Source organism: Labeo rohita, chromosome 3 (assembly GCF_022985175.1).
Source record: "Labeo rohita strain BAU-BD-2019 chromosome 3, IGBB_LRoh.1.0, whole genome shotgun sequence".
Taxonomy (NCBI): domain Eukaryota; kingdom Metazoa; phylum Chordata; class Actinopteri; order Cypriniformes; family Cyprinidae; genus Labeo; species Labeo rohita.
Window position 1 is genome coordinate 28,158,347 of NC_066871.1, and position 19,130 is coordinate 28,177,476.

Genomic DNA, 19,130 nt, shown 5'->3' on the forward strand with positions numbered 1-19,130 from the left:
TAAATGTTTATTGACCAGCAAATTAGCACATTAGAATGACTTCTGAAGGATCATGTAACACTGAAGACTGGAGTAATGATGCTGAAAATTCAGCATTCCATTCCATTCCATTTAAAAATATATTAAAATAGAAAACTGCTGTTTTAAATTGTAAATATATTTCACACTGTTACTGTTTTTAGCTGTATTTTAATCAAACATATGCAGCCTTTCTGAGCAGAATATACTTTTCAAAAACAATAAAAAACGTACTGTTCTAAAACTTTTGAATGGTTGTATATATCACGTTTGCATAAAACTGCAAGATAATTTTTACTTTATTTTACATTTTGTTCTATTTATTTTAATGATTTTATTTTTTTATTTTATTTTGTATTATTTATTTGAATAGTTTTCCCTCCTACGACCACTTTTTGTGTCTTCTAACATTTCTATTTTATGCTTTTTCCTTTAGTTCTTGATGTTTTATATACAGTAGTTTCAATAGAAAATTAATGCATGACAATAATTATGTTCCTTTTTACAATATAAATAAAGTATATAAATACTCCCAGTGTATCTCCTACCCCTTCTGTCAACAAAGCTCTTATCATGTGTCCTTATGTGCTCAAAACAGTCTATTAAATTCATTTCCTTCTGGTTGGCTGTAAAGCCTCAAAGCCCAAATCTCTGCAGCTGCTGTCAAAGGATTACACATCAATTAATGTGCATGGTACCTCACTCACCCTGACTGAACTTTCAAATCATAATTTATAGTCTGCTTACACTTGGGGAAGTCCTCTAGGTTATTACATTGATCTGTATTAAAACAAAATATGGAAAAAAATACTTGTATTTGCAGTTGCTTTTCTGTGGCACAGGATGGGCTTTAAACCTCTGGAGTTTAAGCAGATTTGTGTGGAGAATTTTGTGGACAGAGAAAGTGAAGAAATCCAGGTCAGTGAGTGTTTGGCACCATATGGAGCTCTCACTGACAGCAGCAGCAGCATCAGATTACCAAACTAGGCACTGGCATATCTCCTTCTTCAGGGAAATACCAGCTTTCGAAAATTCACATGGCCTAAGACTTATTTTGCTCATTTCTGTCTGACATATATAAATGGGATATACTCTAATGTTTCAGCAAAAAAACGTACTGTAATAGACTGTGAACCAATAAACAGTACAGCTGCCAAAAAAAAAAAAAAATCTTATATTGTTGAACATTTGTCAATATTTGCTGCATAAAACACATGCCAGTACAGAAAATCAAATCTCCATTATGAATTTGCATTATGGTCCACAACATAATTGTTTACATCAATAAACATCAAATCAGATGTGAGGTTTGAATGGTTAGGGATTGATTTAAGCATGTTATCTAAGACAAAAGAACCTTCTGAAATTGAAAAACTATCCTGATCTTACAAAATTTCTGTAATATACAAGTAACAGACTGTCCCAGAGAATTAATTACAATTCATAAACAATTTTAGTTATCCTGTGCATACTGCTTTCCATTTAGGTCTTTATGGCATAAACGGTGACAGCTGATTTAGCCACGTGGCCGCGCCTGGACCATATTCATCCCATTCATCCCTCTAGTTCCTATGGTCGGTTGAAGTTAAAGATTTTCTGGAGTCATTAGGTAGTGATGGCACAGAGAAGCGTTCTGAACCAGCGGTTCATGTTGTGGCCATCTAGTGGTCACAGAAATGAATAACACCTTCCAAAGTGCTGCGTTCTCTTACAGCCGCTGGTTTCACATACAAATGATTCTTTGTTTTATTTTACTGTATATAAATAACGGTCATTGTCAAAGTCTTTTATTTGTGTCGGTGTATCAGCAATAAAATAAGTAAAACAAACGTAATATAAATTCATAAATTAAATATATGATCGGTTTATTTTAACTATGTTACTTCATGGGCAAACTTAGTTTTTAGGCTCAATATAGAAATTACGATAATAAAATAATAAATAAACAATGCTAAAACATTAACTGTAATATAACGTAAAGGAAACAGCGCTGAGAAGAGATGTGTTCGACTTAACGCAGCGCTGCGGAGCTCGATCAAATTCTGACTTAAAGTGCATGGCGGTTAGAAATTTTGTCAGACTTGAGATGGCGCCGACACTTCGTGACTGTCACGTGTGGCATCGAAGTACCGCGATAGCGATTCAAGAGCAGCCGACTGACTCAACCGACGCAGTTTCTTCAGAGCAGAAGCACGTTTAAGCTCAGACCGATACCCAATGTTTTGCTACGGTTTTCGAGTTGAACGACATGTTTCCTGGAAACGGTGTGCAACGGGGTTTAAGATACGTTTTCTCTTGTTTGGTGGGTGTGTCAGAAATTTCAGCCCAATCAGCTGCAACATATAAGGTGTGTTCGACTTCATCTACGGCTACAGACGGCGATCAACGAGAGTAGCCGAGAGCAGTCGAATCTGGCCAATCGTGAAACAGCCATGTGGTCATCAGAGCTCCTGCAGCCGCTCTGAAGAAACTGCGCCGGCTGAAGCCCCGTTCACACTACAAGCGACAGGCAGCGGCAAAGCGATACGATCCCATTCATTTCAATGGAGAGCTGGCGATTTCCGGCGACAAGAGCACATCGAGCTACAGCGACCGTTGGCGACCGGATGGGGCGTGTCCAGCGACGCGACAAAGTTCAGAATCTCTCAACTTTATGCAAATGAAGAGCGACTTTCGGGAGCGACAGCCAATAGGAAAGAAGACGGTAGAGCTCCTGTGATCGTTCTCCTCTCTCAGACACAGATAAACATACTCGATGGAAAAAGTAGGCTCTGCTTTTCATTCGTTTTTGTTTGTATGTACAGATTTAATTTATATTTATATTATATTTAGTCTTTTGCATCCAAAATGTTTGTATTTAGCGGGCAAGAAACCTGATTCGCTGTCAAGGCAACCAGTAGTGAGAACGCCCACGAGCAACCTCGTCGCCAGTCTCTGGCAACATGCATAAGTCGCTGCTAATAGGCTCGTTTGAGATAAGCAAATTCTGCGCAGAATCGATCACCGCAAGATGCATGCCAGTTAGAAATGTGTCCGAGTTAGGTCCGACTTGCTCTTATGTCATGCTGACCTGTGCCAAAAAAATGAGCTTAAAGCATGGGCGTCGGAACCATTGAATGCGGGTGGGACAGGACCCACCCACTTTTGAAGACCAATGATATCGGACCCACCCACTTTTGCCGTCTTCCATCAGTCAAATCCATTGCACGTGACGAATGCGCTAATAGTTGAAGCTCTATGCTCACGCGTATGAACAGGCAGCATCAGGGGTGGAGGATTGGACGGAGTCTGGGCGGGCGCATATTTCAAAGGAAGCGGGCGCCACGGTCCTGACCGCATCGCTGTCTATACTGGGTGTGTTTAGGGAATATTCGCGCCTGTTGCACTTCTGTAACACAGCAAAGTAAACAAAGCATCTGAGCGTATCTGCTGCTAAGATACAACTAAGCCTACCCGATACTTTATTCAAACTTTTCGATTATTTCCTTTCATTTTTATTTTTATTGAAAACAAATGCCTTTCCGATGTAAAATGAGATGTGAAAAAGGAAAAGACCGATTTCGGCAACAGGCGTACGCGAACTCGGGTGATTTGCGTCAAAAAACAGCTTTTCACGTTACCGCTTATGCTACTGGAAACGCGTTCTAACAGCTGTCTTTTGTAGTGTTGTTACGTTACTGATAGACGCAATACACATAGTGAAAGGCACCATACTACAGAAAATGGCATATACTCCAGTAATTTTTTTTTTTGGGGGGGGGAAGACCCACCCACATTTATTTTGCTTCCGACGCCATGCTTAAAAGACAACCGTGATGTTGCCGTTTTTTATAAAATGTTTTATTTTTTATTCTAATATCATGTGACTTTGTGTTTAAATTATGCATGAATATTCCCAAACACTATGCCAGTGCGATCTCTGCGTGAGATATGTGATTGTTGTCCTATTTCTATAAAAATCTAAAATACACGTTTGTATTAAAGTACAAATGGATGATAAATACGCCTTTCGCATGGCTCTTTGAGTGTCTTGTTCATCATATTTATTTTCATATAAAAACAACAGAGCTGAAATTATATCATGTTTGTCAACAACACAGCACGTGAGTGTGATAACGCGATATCCGCCTTCGATCTCGTAGGTATCTGTTCTACTTCTAGAGGTCGGAACTGTCCGTGACTGCACTCATTTCACGCCTCCCCTCACTGCAGCCGCCTACTCTCGCCTACATTTCAGGCAGGCGAGGCGAGGCGCATCTCAAACGAGCCTAATTATTCAACAGTTACAGGAGTGACAGGCAATGAAGCCTCGTGAAGCACCGAGACTTATGGGAAGCCAAACAACCCAAATGTGGGACGAAACAGCGCGGTATTAAAATACTCGCGCCGCGCTGACATGTCAGCCGCGCGACCGACTCGACAGCGCAGGGAAAACGTGTTTGCTAGCGCCGCCCAATGGGCAGCGCAGTGCAAACTAATAGGTGTGTTCGACTTAACGCAGCGCTGCGCAGCTCGATCAAATTCTGACTTGACGTGTGGCATCAAAGTACCGCGATAGTGATTCGAGAGCAGCGACTGACTCAGCCGGCGCAGTTTCTTCAGAGCCGCTGCAGGAGCTCTGATGACCACATGGCTGTTTCACGATTGGCCAGATTCACCGCATGACAACGATCACGTGTGTTTTGGGTTTATTCTAACATCCTCAAGTCCGATAATGCTGACAAATCTGTGTTTTTAGAACAGTAAAAGTGTTTTTACTGTAGTCGCAATGTTATATTGAGTCAGATCTATCATAAAACACTGGTAAAGGCATATATAACCCCACTTTATTAGTATTTAAATAGTATATGTTTATATTGATCAATTCTTGTTCAGATGGCGTTGTAATAAGCAGTATACGAAACGTGTTTCTGTTGCACATGAAAATGCTTTTGAAAAGTCTGTGTATTTGATAAATACTGCATTTAATTCACTTCATCAGTGATAGAGCATGCAAACACCGCGAGAGCTTCACTAACGAGAGTAAAAAGTGTCCGACTTGACGCCTCTGTTTTCAACTCCGCCCCAGACTGCTCTTGGCTACTCTCGTTGATCGCCGTCTGTAGCCGTAGATGAAGTCGAACACACCTAACACCGCGCTGTCTCGTCCCACTTTTGGTGTTTGTCAGCGCCGCGCTGCCCATTGGGTGGCGCTAGCAAACACATCTCTCCTGCGCTGCGAGCACTTTTATACCGCGCTGTTTCGTCCCACATTTGAGTTGTTTGGCTTCCCATACAGACTTTCTCTGACTGTTTCGGGAAAAGATTCATAGCTTCCAGAGTTTCGAAAATAGCGCGATCTGGTGGTTAGTAAAAAAAAAATAAAGCAGCCAAAAGCCTGTGAAGCTCCATCGGAAAAAGCATTCATTACAATTTCCATAGATCGACTCGTTATCTGCACAAATGAAAGCCTAACCGTGTGTGTGTGTTTGTTGAATTTCTCACTTTTTTACTTTAATACTCACTGGGTATTTAAAAATGTAATTATTAAGTAAGTCCCAATGAAAATGTACTGGCAAAGTAAGATCTGGGGGTCAAACATTAGGACACGCAAAGTGAATCGCGCACATGACTGGACAGAAAGTGAGGCTTCTACGAAAGTGATTTCTATGTTAACAAGCCTCGAATCGAGGTTTCATCTGGCATGCCCTTTAACACAAGCTCTGATGTCTCGGTTCAAATGTCATTTCACTAGTTGAGAGTCATTCAAGATTTAGCGATCCAAACTTGCTAACGATGTAGGAACACAAATTCGAACAGCATATGTTGTCCCTAAGAACCGTAGTGACATCTCTTATAAAGGCTTGCAACTTTACAAAGTAAACAATGGTCCAAAAAAAAAACACTTAGCCTCTTTGCTAATTAGCACACAAAATACTATGGTATACTACTTTCGCCGCCTCACCGGAAGTTGTACCCGTGTTCTTTTTACAGTAGCGCCCCCCGGAAACTTGTGGATAGTAGAATTTTCGACATCCCCTATGGTGCTGTAAATAAGCTGACACAAATATTGCCATGGCTGTTGTTTACACACTGATGCACATACTATAACAGTGGAAATTTGTAAGTAAATGTAATTAAAATCAAAATAAATTCACAAGAGCAATATATATTGTTTGCACATGTTTATTTACATTAAAGGCAAAATAACTAAAATAATAAGAGCACAAGTATAGATCTGGAACTTCTTTAAGTCTGTCTAATATCATGTTGCAATGTCTTCTGGTCCATATCCTTTCCTTAGGAAGGTGTGCTAGACACTGATTAATGTAACATAAAAAATTGTAAACATATTTATATATTTTGCTATTGTATTGCGGAGTGACACTTTCATAAACTTTTCTATACTCCTCTAAATGGGATATATAATAGTGAATATTACAATATCATAGCAGGACAACAGTGATCAGCAATAATGATAAGCGCACAAAAAACTCAAAAAAATAATAAGGTCATATAGATTGTAACACACTCTTGGAGGTAAGAGGATTATCCTTCACCTGAAATATTTGTCTTTTCATCCTGAAATGCAAGGCAAATGTTGGATCACAATAATTAGGAACCACAGATTCCACAAATCCCTTGACTCAACTGGGACGTTCTCTTTTATTCTGGACGGCAAAAGCAGTGACTATAACATAGAGGTATTTTGCAGGTATTAAACACGTATTTATACCGATTTCATCAGGCTCCGAAAATTCTTCAAAAAGAATTTTCTTTTTTAAAGAATGGACTCTCAGCTGCCATAGTTGCAACTCTTGCGTCATCAGAACAGGGTGTTCAACGCACCACCGTTTCCGCTTAAAAAACGTTTTGCTTCGTTTTGTCGGGGCTGAACGCAGCCCTGTGCGCTTCGTTTGAATCAGATACTGAAGCAGTCATGTGGTTTTCAGGCTAATGAAGCTTCGGACGTCATAAATCACGTGCTTCTCAAACTAAATCAAGCTCCGATACAGTGCTTCAGTGTGAAATGTATTGTTATTGTGATACAAGCTTGGAGCTTCCGTGTTGAACGTAACATCACTACCATTAAGTTTCCCTGAGCGACTCATGGCCAAAGTCAATAGCGGTTCGTCCGGTTGCAGGGCCGTGGTCATGGCTGGCCAGTTTTGGACCAGACCGCCAGCTCTGAGCCAGCACAGGAGCAGTCATCATCAGCGGAGACTAACCTCAGTGAACCAGCGTATGAGGGCATCCAGCGCCGCGGGCCCCTGGAGCAAAAGCCCGGCGTGGAGCCAGCAGGAGCTCCCCAGCTACGGCTCCCTGAGCGAGCGGAACGTCTGGTCCAACCGCACGCTGATCTACAGAGATGTGAAGGCTTTTCTCAACGAAGTTGGAGGAGATCCACGGGAAGCTCGGTACTGGTTAACACACTTTCAGCGGGCCGGTTCATCTCCAGCGTTTGCGGTCCTGGAGGTGCGTTTGTTCTGCGGCCCTAGTGAGAAACGAAAGCAGTTTAGATAAACGGTTTAGATAAACTTTAATGCGCATTATTTTATGTAATTCAGATTTTAATTAGATTTTAATCATGTCAATTATGTTTCTTTTTTTAATACATTTTATTTAATGGTGTTCTATTTTAACAGACATGTGTTAAATATAATTTGATTAATTTACGTTGACATTTCAATACATTTAAGATGTTAAATTGTAATATATTAAATATTTTAATTTGTACTTTTTTATCCAGCTTATTCTTCAAAGCTTAAGTAAGCCTATGAGCGAGACTTCCTGGAGCTCCAGCTCCCCTCACTGGAGGTAATGGGTGGAGATAGACACCTAACCACACCCTAACCCCCTTACCCTATCCTAAACCTAACTCCACCCATTAGTTCACACAGAGGTGGAGCTGGACATCCAGAGAGGGGGAGCTGGAGGCCAGTGAGCAGTACTTGGGTTCATTAGCCGCTATCAACAACGTGCAGTAAATGGTAAAACTGTGCACTACATTTATTCATAATGAAGATAATTCATTAAAATAATATGGTAAGACACACCAATTTGCAGTATAAAGCAGCAAAACGAGTTGTTTTGTACAGCTAACAATAACTGCATCAGACCAGAAGTCAGACCTATAACATTTACAAATGGCAGCGCCCGCTCCTTATACGACAAAAATAAGGTGGATAAATTTATATTCAACGTAATATTTTATTTTTTTTTAATAGCTTATAAAATACCATTTTAATGTGTCTATGTTACTAATATCTTGTGTGATTTTTATTATAATTGTATATACTATGCAGAGGTCGCGTTAACCGAAAATTCTCAGTCATTGACTGAAATTTTTTATAAGTGACGGAAAAATCTAAAGCCCGTCTTTTGGCAGATTACACTGAGGGTGATCCATTGTATAACTGTAGCTATAATTCCCACTCCTGTCCAGTTGGTGGCGAGTGCGCTCCAGTCAGCAGAGCACGGGATACAGAACAAAAACGAAATTATCAGGAATGTTTTCCTGCGCGTTTGATTACGCACAGGCGAGTACACGGTAGCTACAACGATCTATCACGCCACGTTGCATCAAAATTATAGTATTTATTGCTTGAATTTCCAAAGTAAATTGACAGAATTTGAAATGTGAGACTTGTGTGCCTATTTTGTTGTTTTTAATCACTGCGCTGTCCTCCTGTAGGTTCATGATTAAAAACGAAAATGTGAATAAAAATAAAAGTAATTAAATGTGTTATTTTAATTAAAATATGAACATTAAAATGACGGGTAATATTAGATTATGACGGAATTTTTACGACCCTGTCCATCAGAATTTTAAATAGATATTCATATAAATATTGTTTTTTTAAAGTTGTTATTTATTTTTTTAAGTTTATAAAAAACAATTTAAGCCCTTTCCACAACTTCATATTATTTCTATATTACTAACATCTTATTGCAGATTTTATTTTAGTATAATTTAATAAAGTATAAGTGTATATTTATGTAATACTAGTATGTTGATGCAGGTGTTATTTTATTATACTTTTATAAACTATATTAAGTATCTATTTATTCAGGTCATTTATTATTAATCAACAATAATGTAATAAATATTCACATAAACAAAACTGTTTTAACAAGTATAAAGTACAAAATGGCGTATTTGTACACCAAGTTTAATCCGAAGCTGAATTTGAACATTTTATGTGAAGAGACTGCTGACTATTCATCCAGGCTGCTGTCCAAATTGTGCATGAGTGTACAGATCCTTTCTGTCATCCGGTTTTGGTTTGTTGACACTGTAGACAATTGAGCCTTTTTTCTGTTTCAGGATCACAGGTCAAACAAAATTAACTTATTAGGTAGGCTACACTGCAGATATCTGACCTCTTAATAGCCAGAAAGAAGCAGACTTTGACTTAGTCTAAATAAAAAACAACTGTTCCTCATGACACTTAAAATGTATTTAGATTTTTTATGCAGAAAAAAAAAATTCACAGTTACAAAGAAATGGCAAAGAAATGCTAAATTTTGAAGTAGAAAAACTAAAATAGTATTTTCTTGTAAAACATTAATCTTTATTTAATTTACAACTTCAAAAATTCATTTCTACATGTATATAGTTATTTTATACTTTCTTTTTATACAAAAATGATATTAAATTTAGATTTTTATGTCCAGACTGATGCTGATTTTTGCTTTGTCTGCAGGTTGACACTTCAGTGTTTGATAGCCATGAGATGGTTCAGAGTCTGGCCTTCGGGCTCTCGTTTCTGCAGCGAATGGATATGAAGCTTGTGGTGGTGATGGGACTCCCGCCTGAGATGGAAAAAGAGGACAGTGCCAAAACTGGGACTAAATCCTCCCTCACCAGAACTATGATGGTGAAACACTGTCAGGCTTTAACAGAAGCACTTCAGCACAACTCAGCCAATGTGATGCCCTTCTTTAGTTCAGAGGCTCTCTTACAACTGCAGCACACTCAGGATGAGAGCAGGTTTAGCAGCCACTTTAACCGAGTGATAATGGGCTGATAATGGAGTCCCCAATCTCTCTCACTGTGTCTGTGTTCTCTGTCTGCATGTATCAGCAGTGGTCCATCAGTTCTTGTGGACTCAGCTCTTCTGCAGTGGACTCTGGACTGCGGAGTCATTCCGCTGGTCTGTCCAGTGGGCCGTGATGCAGCTGGCCACTCTTCTGTCCTCAGTCCAATTCAGGTGATGACAGCCATCTCAAAGTCACTCCAGCCTCTGAAAGTCATAATCCTGAACAGCTCAGGTGGCATCCGCAACCAAAACCACAAGGTAGGGGCAAGATGTGAATATGACAAACAGAAAGCTTTGTATGTGTGTAGTAAACCAGGTGCCAGTCTGTCCTACATCATTTTTTATAAAGGGCGTTTGACCTTCTTTGCATGTTCACTTTGTAAACACTGGGTCAGTACCTCTGCAGCAATGTAGGATGATTTTGAAGTTTGAGGAGAAAATGAGATGGGAGTTTTTCAACATTGTTTAGAGCCTTGCTTTGAAGCTGCATTTAAACTGCATTTTGTAAGTTCAAACTCGGGGCACCATAGAAGTCCACTATATGAGACATGAACATCTTGGATGACAAGGGGGTGAGTAAATTATCTGTAATTTTTTGTGTTGGAAGTGAACTTCTCCTTTAAGCACACACCTCAAGGCTCAAAGTTGTCTGGTCTTGTTTCAAGTTAAGACTGTTTACGTGTGCTCCAAGTATTTGCTGCAATAAAACCACAAACTTTTGAACTTCTTTGCATTGGAGTTTAAAACCCTTTTCTCTATTTAACCTTAAATACTATACTAATTGTAATATAAGTAAGTAACAGAACATGCATGGTCACATTATAAGCAAGCAATACCTGAGGGTAACCCTTATGAAAACTAAACCATGGTTTTATTATAGTAAAAGTGTAGTAACCATGTTTTTTTGGTACATTGATTACCATTTGTATAACCATAGTTTTACTACAAATACCATGGTTAAACTGTGGTTAGTGTAGCAAGACCATGATTAATTTGTGGTTACAATGGTTTAACTATAATAACCATGGATTTTTTTGTTTGTTTGTTTGTTTTATCTGTGATCTGTAAAACCAGGGTTGCCTCTTCATCACTCTCCAGGATAAAATGATACTGTAAATGTCATCGACGTAAAAAAAATACAGCATAATATGCTGTAATGTTTTCCAAAAATTGCTGCAAATACCTGTATATATAAGCTGTCTTCTCTATCCTACTTAAACACATTGAAATATACTGTCAGCGCTGGTTTGTTTGCGGAGCTCCGTCAATCATGTGACCACGTGGTGGCGACGCCGGTGAGATCAAAGCTTATGGCAGCTCTGTTTTACAATGGCTCTGGCGTTAAAAGGGCTACATTTTATGATTTACATCACATTAAGTGCGCTAAAATGATATTTATCGTTTGAATTTAGTATTAAAACTTACAAAATATGAAAGCTGACTTTACATGGGCAGAGTGAGATTGTGAGACAGAGCCTGAAAGCGTGTGAGTTGGCATTTTGGCAACCCTGACATACATGGAGGGTGAGTAAATAATACACTACAGTAGTGTTGGGTCCTATCATCAGCCTTCGAGATTGCCAATACATGATATTATCGTGCTAATGTATCTAATTATTTACATACTTAGTTTCATCGCCCGAAACCAGCTCCAGAATAAGGCTAAAGGCAGCCTAACATTATCAAAGAACATCATCACTGATTAGCCTAGCCTATTCTAGTACAAGTTTATGCATTTTAAAAAACACTTGCGTTATAAGTGAAGCTAACGTTATCTACACTGTATGATAAATAAATCTCTTACCACACACTGCACACGTCTGTGGCGCATGGCTCCGACGCAGCAACCGGAGTAGATTTGTGACTTTGTACATCCTTTTTTTATGCCCAAAGATGCACACCACACACTGACTAAAGTTCAAAAAGTGAAAAAGCATAATATGACCCCTTTAACAATGACTTTGCAAACTTATATCAGCATCCAAACATGGCGAATCCAATGTGTTTGTGTTTAGCTGCTCTTTCAAAAAAAAAAAAAAAAGCCTGTTCAAGTTTTTGTTTGTCTTGTTGGTCACGGTAACCCCATCCCCAGCCCCTGTCACAAGCGGTTCCTACCTCTAGACCAGAAATGTTTTGGTGTTACCTACAAACCACTTTTCCTGGTATCAGCCGGTGCTTTGGGTGTCGAAAGAGTGAAGGCTCCAGTCCCCCAGTGCAGCCCAGAGTTGATTCCAGCTTCAGAACCCGTTCCAGAGCTTGCAAGCCTTGAATCCATTCCACAGTGTGAAATTCCTGAATACGCTCCAGAGAATGAAAGCACTAAACCTGTTTCAGAGAGTCAGAGTTCCGAATCTACTCCAGCCAGAGAATAAAAGCCCTGAATCCACCCCAGAGTGTAGAGAGATGGCTCAAGCCCCTGACCAGAGTCAAGAGGTGGCTCCAGATTCTGTATTCTACCCTGAGAATAGTTCCAGTGTTTAGCCCAGAGAGGGCTTCTGTTCCCAGACACAGCCCAGAGATTGCTCTAGCACCTAAATGCAGCCCAGTAATGGCTTTAGTACCGACAACAGCCTAGAGATGGCTTCTGTTCCCGAGCCCCTGACCAAAGTCCAGTACAGGCTCCAGCCTCTAAATCATACATTACATTACCATAGAAATGTAGGCGGTTTGCTGTTGATTGCTGTAGTGACGCTCACAAAATTTGGATTACATTGGATAAACTTTATTAATCCCTGCAGAGAAATGTACACATCACAGCAGCGCACACCACACACAAATAATATATAATATATATAGAGCAGAATTTACTCACAAGGGTTCGAACTGTTTTGTGAAGGGGGTGACAATCATGATACATCACAGAGACCACATTATGAAACATTCTAACCTGCGCTATCTCTATGGTGGGTAACACACCCCCCGCAACAGAATCTGCCTTCTTTATGATTTGTTCTTCTCCTTTTACAACAACCGCCAGCCCCAACAGGTGGCAGCATACAAGATCACCGACGATAGACGCTTAAAAATAAAGATTCTTTATTGGCATCAAGAACTTTGAACATCCATGGAACATTTCTAATGCAGAAAAGGTTCTTTATAGTTTAAAATAAATGTTCTTCAAAATGGTTCTTTTAGCAACTGTTCACTGGAAGGTTCTTTGGGAAATCAAAAGTAGTTCATCTATGGCATCAGTGCAAAAACATTTTTGGAACCTTTATATTTTTAAGAGTGGACCACAGAATCCTAGAACTTAACAGATAAATATGACTTTGACCCTTCTTATAGATTTGTATGTATCATCAGACCAGATACTTATATGTTGTTACAATCTCGTATGTTTGCTGAAGCCACTTGCTAAAGATAGCTACTATATTTTATATATATTTATATATATATATATATATATAATGAAGAGTGGCTTTTAGTAGGTTTTGCATCTGAAGTCCATATATGTGTGTGTATATATATATATATATATATATATATATATATATTAAGTAAAAATAAATAAATAAAAAATACAATGTAACTGCAAAAGTCCACCAAAAAAGAGGTTTAAGCTAGTTATTTCTATCTTTTGCTGTAGTGTGACAGTAGGAAATATCAGTTTGCATTTTCAAACGTTTCTTTTGCTAATATTTGTAATAATAGTTTACATATAGTTATTATTTCTCTTGGGCTTTATAACATGGTCTGTATGGCTTATTCTTTCTAATACTATACAATTTGAAATAATATTTGAAGCCTAATCACTGCAGTAGTAGTAGTAGCCAGTTATGAGATATATATTTTTAAACTGATATATTGTTACAAGGTTAGATTTGCACCCAATAGTTTTTTACTCTCTAAATAAAAATGTGGTGCAACCTTAGAGTTCAGAAATACGATTCAGTAGCGTGAAGTGAACACAAGGTGGTAGTGTTGCAATTTGTTGACACAGAAGTGTATTAGAAAACGTAAAATTTCTGGATGATGTGCATCAGCTTCAAATGCAGTTTTTTGTGTGTTACATACTTTATAAAATTATACTTTTACTTACTTTTTGTGGGCATACTTTGTCTTGGTTAAGTTTCCATAAAAATGAAAAAACATATGAAGAAACTTGAAAAATAACGGGCTAAATGGTTCCTTATTACATTGCTTTATTTGTTCAGGTGATGGGTTTGGTATCATTGCCGGGAGATTTGTCAGGTCTGAGTTCTGCGAAATGGCTGAGTGACGTGGAGCGCAAACGCATCAGTGCCGTTGCGCAGCTGCTCAACCTGCTGCCGGCGGAGAGTTCGGCTGTCGTCACCTCAGCGGACACGCTTCTCACTGAGCTCTTCAGCCATAAGGGTGAGAGAAGACATAAAACACACACCTGCTAAAACAAATACCTCTTGTCAAAGTCAAAGTCTAAAGTCAGTGGAGATCAAATGCAGTCCGGCGAAGATTACGTTTTGTTAGCACACCTACGACCCCACTACAGCTGCTATAAGTCAAATAACGCTAACTTACTGGCAATAAATATCCAGTTATCCAATTAACCATTACCGCAGTAATATTGCTGTAACACTACCCACTAAACATTGGACGTCGTAGGGACGTGACCCTGACCGACGGACCCAATATAGACATGATCTGCACGTCTATCCGACGTCCAATGTTTAGTGGGTAAGGACAATAATTTTAAGCGTACTGTAAAATGAAGTAGCCGACCGCATTACAATGTTATTTTTATTTTATTATATCCACCTTTTTCTTCCCGTAAGAGTGGGCGCAGCCATTTGTAAATTTTGTGGGTCTGGCTTCCGGTCTCATCCGTGTCCAGCTATTTTTAGCTATACAAAACAGCTGGTTGGCTGCTTGAAATTGCAAGTTGGTGTGGTTTACCATGTTAATTATGAGCACCCTGGTTTGTGGTGCAAACAGTTTTACCTTTATTCTTGTTATTTCCCTTTAGCGGCTACTGGAAGTCTCACCCATAGGCTTACTTCCGCACAGAAGAAAAAGGTGGAAGTTATTACTTCACATCAAAAGCTTTATTCAGGCTTCATCTTTTACATTTCATAACTGAACTACAATAAAATACACGTAACAGCATATTAAGAATATTTCATCAGTGAACAAAATACAATTACAGATTACTAGTAAAGAAATCACAATAACACATTGTGCCAGTAGAAAATAAATGTTGGAAATATATAAAATGTTAGTTTGAAGTGTTAAAGTACTAAATTAGTGATAATAATCAGAGAATACATATTGTCTCAAAACATTTAAAAAGTCTTTAGTGATGACTCTTCCCGCCTTTTTCACAATGGTCCCACTGGTCTGCAAGCGCCGCTGCTGGAGGAAAATGCCATAGCACAGGTTAACTGGGAAAGTGAGCAAGTTACATTAAAAAATACATACACTATGACAAAGAAAAAAGTCTATACATGTGTTTTACTGTAAGGCCGGATTTAACAGTTTGACTCTGAAATTGAGCGCCTTCGTCAATGTGTTGAGCAATTCATTGTGTTTCTTAAACCCACATATGTGTCTTTGTTTTTATCCATATTTCAGGCTCAGGCACCCTATTTAAAAATGGAGATCCCATTCACAGGTATGAGATCATTGCAATTCAGTGTTTCCTTTATAGATGATGCCCAATCAGAAAAAAGTAGCAATTTTCCATTCACCCACCATCTTTTAGGTTGGAATGCGCAGCTCAAGGTTTTAGGGGGTAATTAAATAATCAAGAATGAACAAGCAGTTTTTATTGCCACAGGTGTAGGGCTGGATATCTCAGTGAGAAGTACTGTATCATTGGACCAGCTGTTAGAAACAAACATTTTATGTTCACTGTGTGTAATAAGAAATGCAGTTGTCTGTCATTATTCACTCACACCCATGTCAACTGATATCATGTCATGTCATACCTGGTGAAGAATAGCAAATTCAGTTCTGCTCTGTTCTTCATTCAGAGGTATTGTAATAATCCAGAATACTTAATGACAGCAGTTGTATGGAATACATATTCTGGTCACACTTTTATTTTACAGTCCTGTTACTTATATACATACTATGTACTTATTATAGTAATTACAATAACTACTAACCCTAAACTAACCCCTAAACCTAACCCTACCCCATGTAGTTACCTAATATTATCAGTACTTTCTGTAATTACATGTACAGTTGAGGTCAAAAGTTAACATACACCTTGCAGAGTCTGCAAAATGTTGATTATTTTATCAAAAGAAGAGGGATTATACAAAATGCATGTTATTTTTTTATTCAGTACTGGCCTGAATAAGATATTTCGCATAAAAGACATTTACATATAGTCCACAAGAGAAAATAATAGTTGAATTTATAAAAATGACCCTATTCAAAAGTTTACATGCGCTTGATTCTGAATACTGTGTTGTTGAATGATCCTCAGCTGTGTTTGCTCGTTTAGTGATAGTTGTTCATGAGTCCCTTTTTGTTCCTGAACAGTTAAACTGCTCGCTGTTGTTTAGAAAAATCCTTCAGCTCCCACAAATTCTTTGGTTTTTCAGCATTTTTGTGTATTTGAACCCTTTCCAACAATGACTGTATGATTTTGAGATCCATCTTTTCACACTGAGGACAACTGAGGAACTCATATGCAACTATTACAGAAGGTCTTATACGCTCACTGATGCTCCAGAAGGAAAAATTATGCATTAAGAGCCGGGGGTGGAAACTTTTGAACAGAATGAAGCTGTGTATTTATCTTATTTTGCCTAAACATCATACATTTTTTCATTTAGTACTGCCCTTCAGAAGCTACAGAAGATAGTTACATGTTTCCCAGAAGACAAAATAAGTTAAATTAAACTTCTTTCTTCACAGATACAGTAGCCTAGATGACATTGACATTAACCGTCTCTTGGCACTGATTAACAAGTCTTTTGACAAGAACCTGAGAGAGGATTATATATCTTCTCTCAAAGGTAGACTGCATTCCATTTACCTGTCTCAGGGGTAAGTGCATTGTTTCTATATGTCAAGCCTCAATTATTCAGTGTAGCCAACGAAATATGACATAACTTGCTTCTTGTGACAAGAAAGCTGAATCATTGGGAAATGAAAATAAATAAATAGGAAACTAATATTTGTACACCTGAAAGAATCTGGTTAGCCAAAAAATAAATTTTTACCAGGCAAGTTAACAATTACTTTGAAGTTATTATAAATTTGTATTTTAGCATTCTCTCATGTACAATTATATGCAGCTTAGCAACATTCTAAACAGACATTCATGTGACAAACAACACAACAAACTGAGTGACACAGCATACCAAACTCTTACATGCCACAGTTGTGCTAAATTACATGCTTGTGGTGAGCCACAAACATAGTTTTAAAGTATTCTGCTACAGCAGCATGAGCTTGTCAAATCTGCAGTCACATTCTGTTGCAGGTACAGTGCAGCTGCTATAATCACCACAGAGCCTGTGAACAGCGGCACTCCGTACCTTGACAAATTTGTGGTCAGCAGCAGTAAACAAGGCCAAGGAACCGGTCAGATCTTGTGGGAATGTATTCGTCAGGACTTAAGGAAGCTTTTCTGGCGATCCCGTGCTACGAACCGCATCAATCCCTGGTGTGTCTTGTCCTCCACATTGCCCTGTTGTGATTCCCAGTCTTTGCCCATCCATCATTCATGTCTCAATCTGCTTTAAAATCCTCAGGTACTTCAAGCACTGTGACGGCAGTTTCGTAAACGGTCGCTGGATTGTATTCTGGCTCGGCCTTTCGGACATCCGTGAGTCTTATGAGCTGGTGGAGTACGCCAAGTGCCTTCCTGACTCCTTCTGCTCTCACATCGCAGCAGAAGCTAAACCAATTCAGCAACCTCAAGGGTCATAAAACACTACTGCAATGCATCTATCGGTAACAACTGCAATGTCGTCCCAAACCCACAGGACTGAGTGGAACACAAAAAGAGTTTTGAGTCATCTTCCCTTTGACCTCATCTACATTTATTGTATAGGAAAAAGCAGCTTGAGCATATAACTAAACATCTTCTTTTGTGTTCTACTCAAGATGGCAACAGATGAAAATTAGCCATTGGGGCTAACTCTGTCTTATTTACAGTAATTTACTGTTGATTAATGAGTACTGTCCCTATTAAATAAATAAAGAAAGCCCATCATATGGGTTGAGAGTGACAGGAATTTTGTTTAGCCAAAGACTTTTGTTTATATAAATCGGAACATCACAACTAACGCCACAATGTAATCTATTTTATTTACGTTCATTGTCACTGAACAGTGAAATTCAATTTGTCATTGAAAGACAAGTTGTGAATCTACAATGAAAATTGTGGTAAAAAATGCTGGAGCCTGCAGAAAGGGCGAGGCAGTGTTATTACAATTCAGACCTGAATTTTCCTTGCAGAACCTGATTTTACCAAGTACAACATGTTCCTGGATCAACATCTTTGTTGACCCCGAAACAACACAGAACCTGATTTTACCAAGTACAACATGTTCCTGGATCAACATCTTTGTTGAACCCTGGAACAACATTGTGATTAACCAATCAGATTTGAAAAAACAGTTTATAGTTTTTGTGAAGTTTAGGCTTACAATCACTGTTTGCTGCTTGTACATCAGTGTCATTCATCTATCATTTCCTCTGATTTTAGGGATTACTCATGGGTAAGGTTAGGTTTAGGTGTTAGGATGTAGTCAAGATTCAATTTTTGGATTAAAATGTTGTTCCAGGGTCAATAAAATATGTTGACCCAGGAACACATCAAACTCAGCAAAATCAGGGCGTGCCCAAAACAAAATTGTGATTAAACCGATCAGATTTGAAATCAGATTTAGGCTTACAATCGCTGTTAGCTGCTTGTACATCAGTGTCATTCATCTATCATTTCCTCTGATTTTAGATATTACTCATGGGTAAGGTTAGGTTTAGGTGTCGGGATGTAGTCAAGATTAAATTTTTGGATTAAAATGTTGTTCCAGGAAACTTGACAACCATGAACACATCTAACTCAGAAAAATGAGGATGTGCCATTTCCTCCTCTATGAAAAAGAAAGCTGTATCATAGAACGTTTTCTTCAGTTTGACTTTCCAGAGACA

General features: G+C 38.6%; 1 protein-coding gene across 2 annotated transcripts; it reads left to right on the top strand.

The window, feature by feature from the left end:
* The first annotated feature begins 6,895 nt into the window (after window positions 1–6,895).
* nags (N-acetylglutamate synthase) lies at window positions 6,896–19,090 on the top strand. 2 transcript variants are annotated; one of them, XM_051103544.1, is made up of 9 exons: window positions 6,896–7,473; window positions 9,705–9,991; window positions 10,085–10,298; window positions 14,195–14,375; window positions 15,588–15,627; window positions 16,884–17,015; window positions 17,455–17,637; window positions 17,726–18,702; window positions 18,952–19,090. In XM_051103544.1, exons 1-8 carry the CDS (start codon window positions 7,108–7,110, stop codon window positions 17,901–17,903), a joined length of 1,581 nt encoding a protein of 526 aa, XP_050959501.1. In that variant the 5' UTR covers window positions 6,896–7,107; the 3' UTR covers window positions 17,904–18,702; window positions 18,952–19,090. The 2 variants fall into 2 exon arrangements, with proteins under 2 accessions (XP_050959501.1, XP_050959507.1); XM_051103550.1 differs by lacking the exon at window positions 18,952–19,090 and having other exon boundaries at window positions 10,088–10,298; window positions 17,726–18,360.
* Window positions 19,091–19,130: the final 40 nt, after the last annotated feature.

What these genes read in the sequence shown, in the direction of transcription:
- nags (XM_051103544.1), top strand. Translation starts at nt 7,108, where the DNA reads ATGGCCAAAGTCAATAGCGGTTCGTCCGGTTGCAGGGCCGTGGTCATG. An exon ending in AATGGAGATCCCATTCACAG is followed by an intron (nt 15,628 to 16,883) that starts GTATGAGATCAT and finishes CTTTCTTCACAG; the next exon opens with ATACAGTAGCCTAGATGACA. An exon ending in ACGAACCGCATCAATCCCTG is followed by an intron (nt 17,638 to 17,725) that starts GTGTGTCTTGTC and finishes TAAAATCCTCAG; the next exon opens with GTACTTCAAGCACTGTGACG.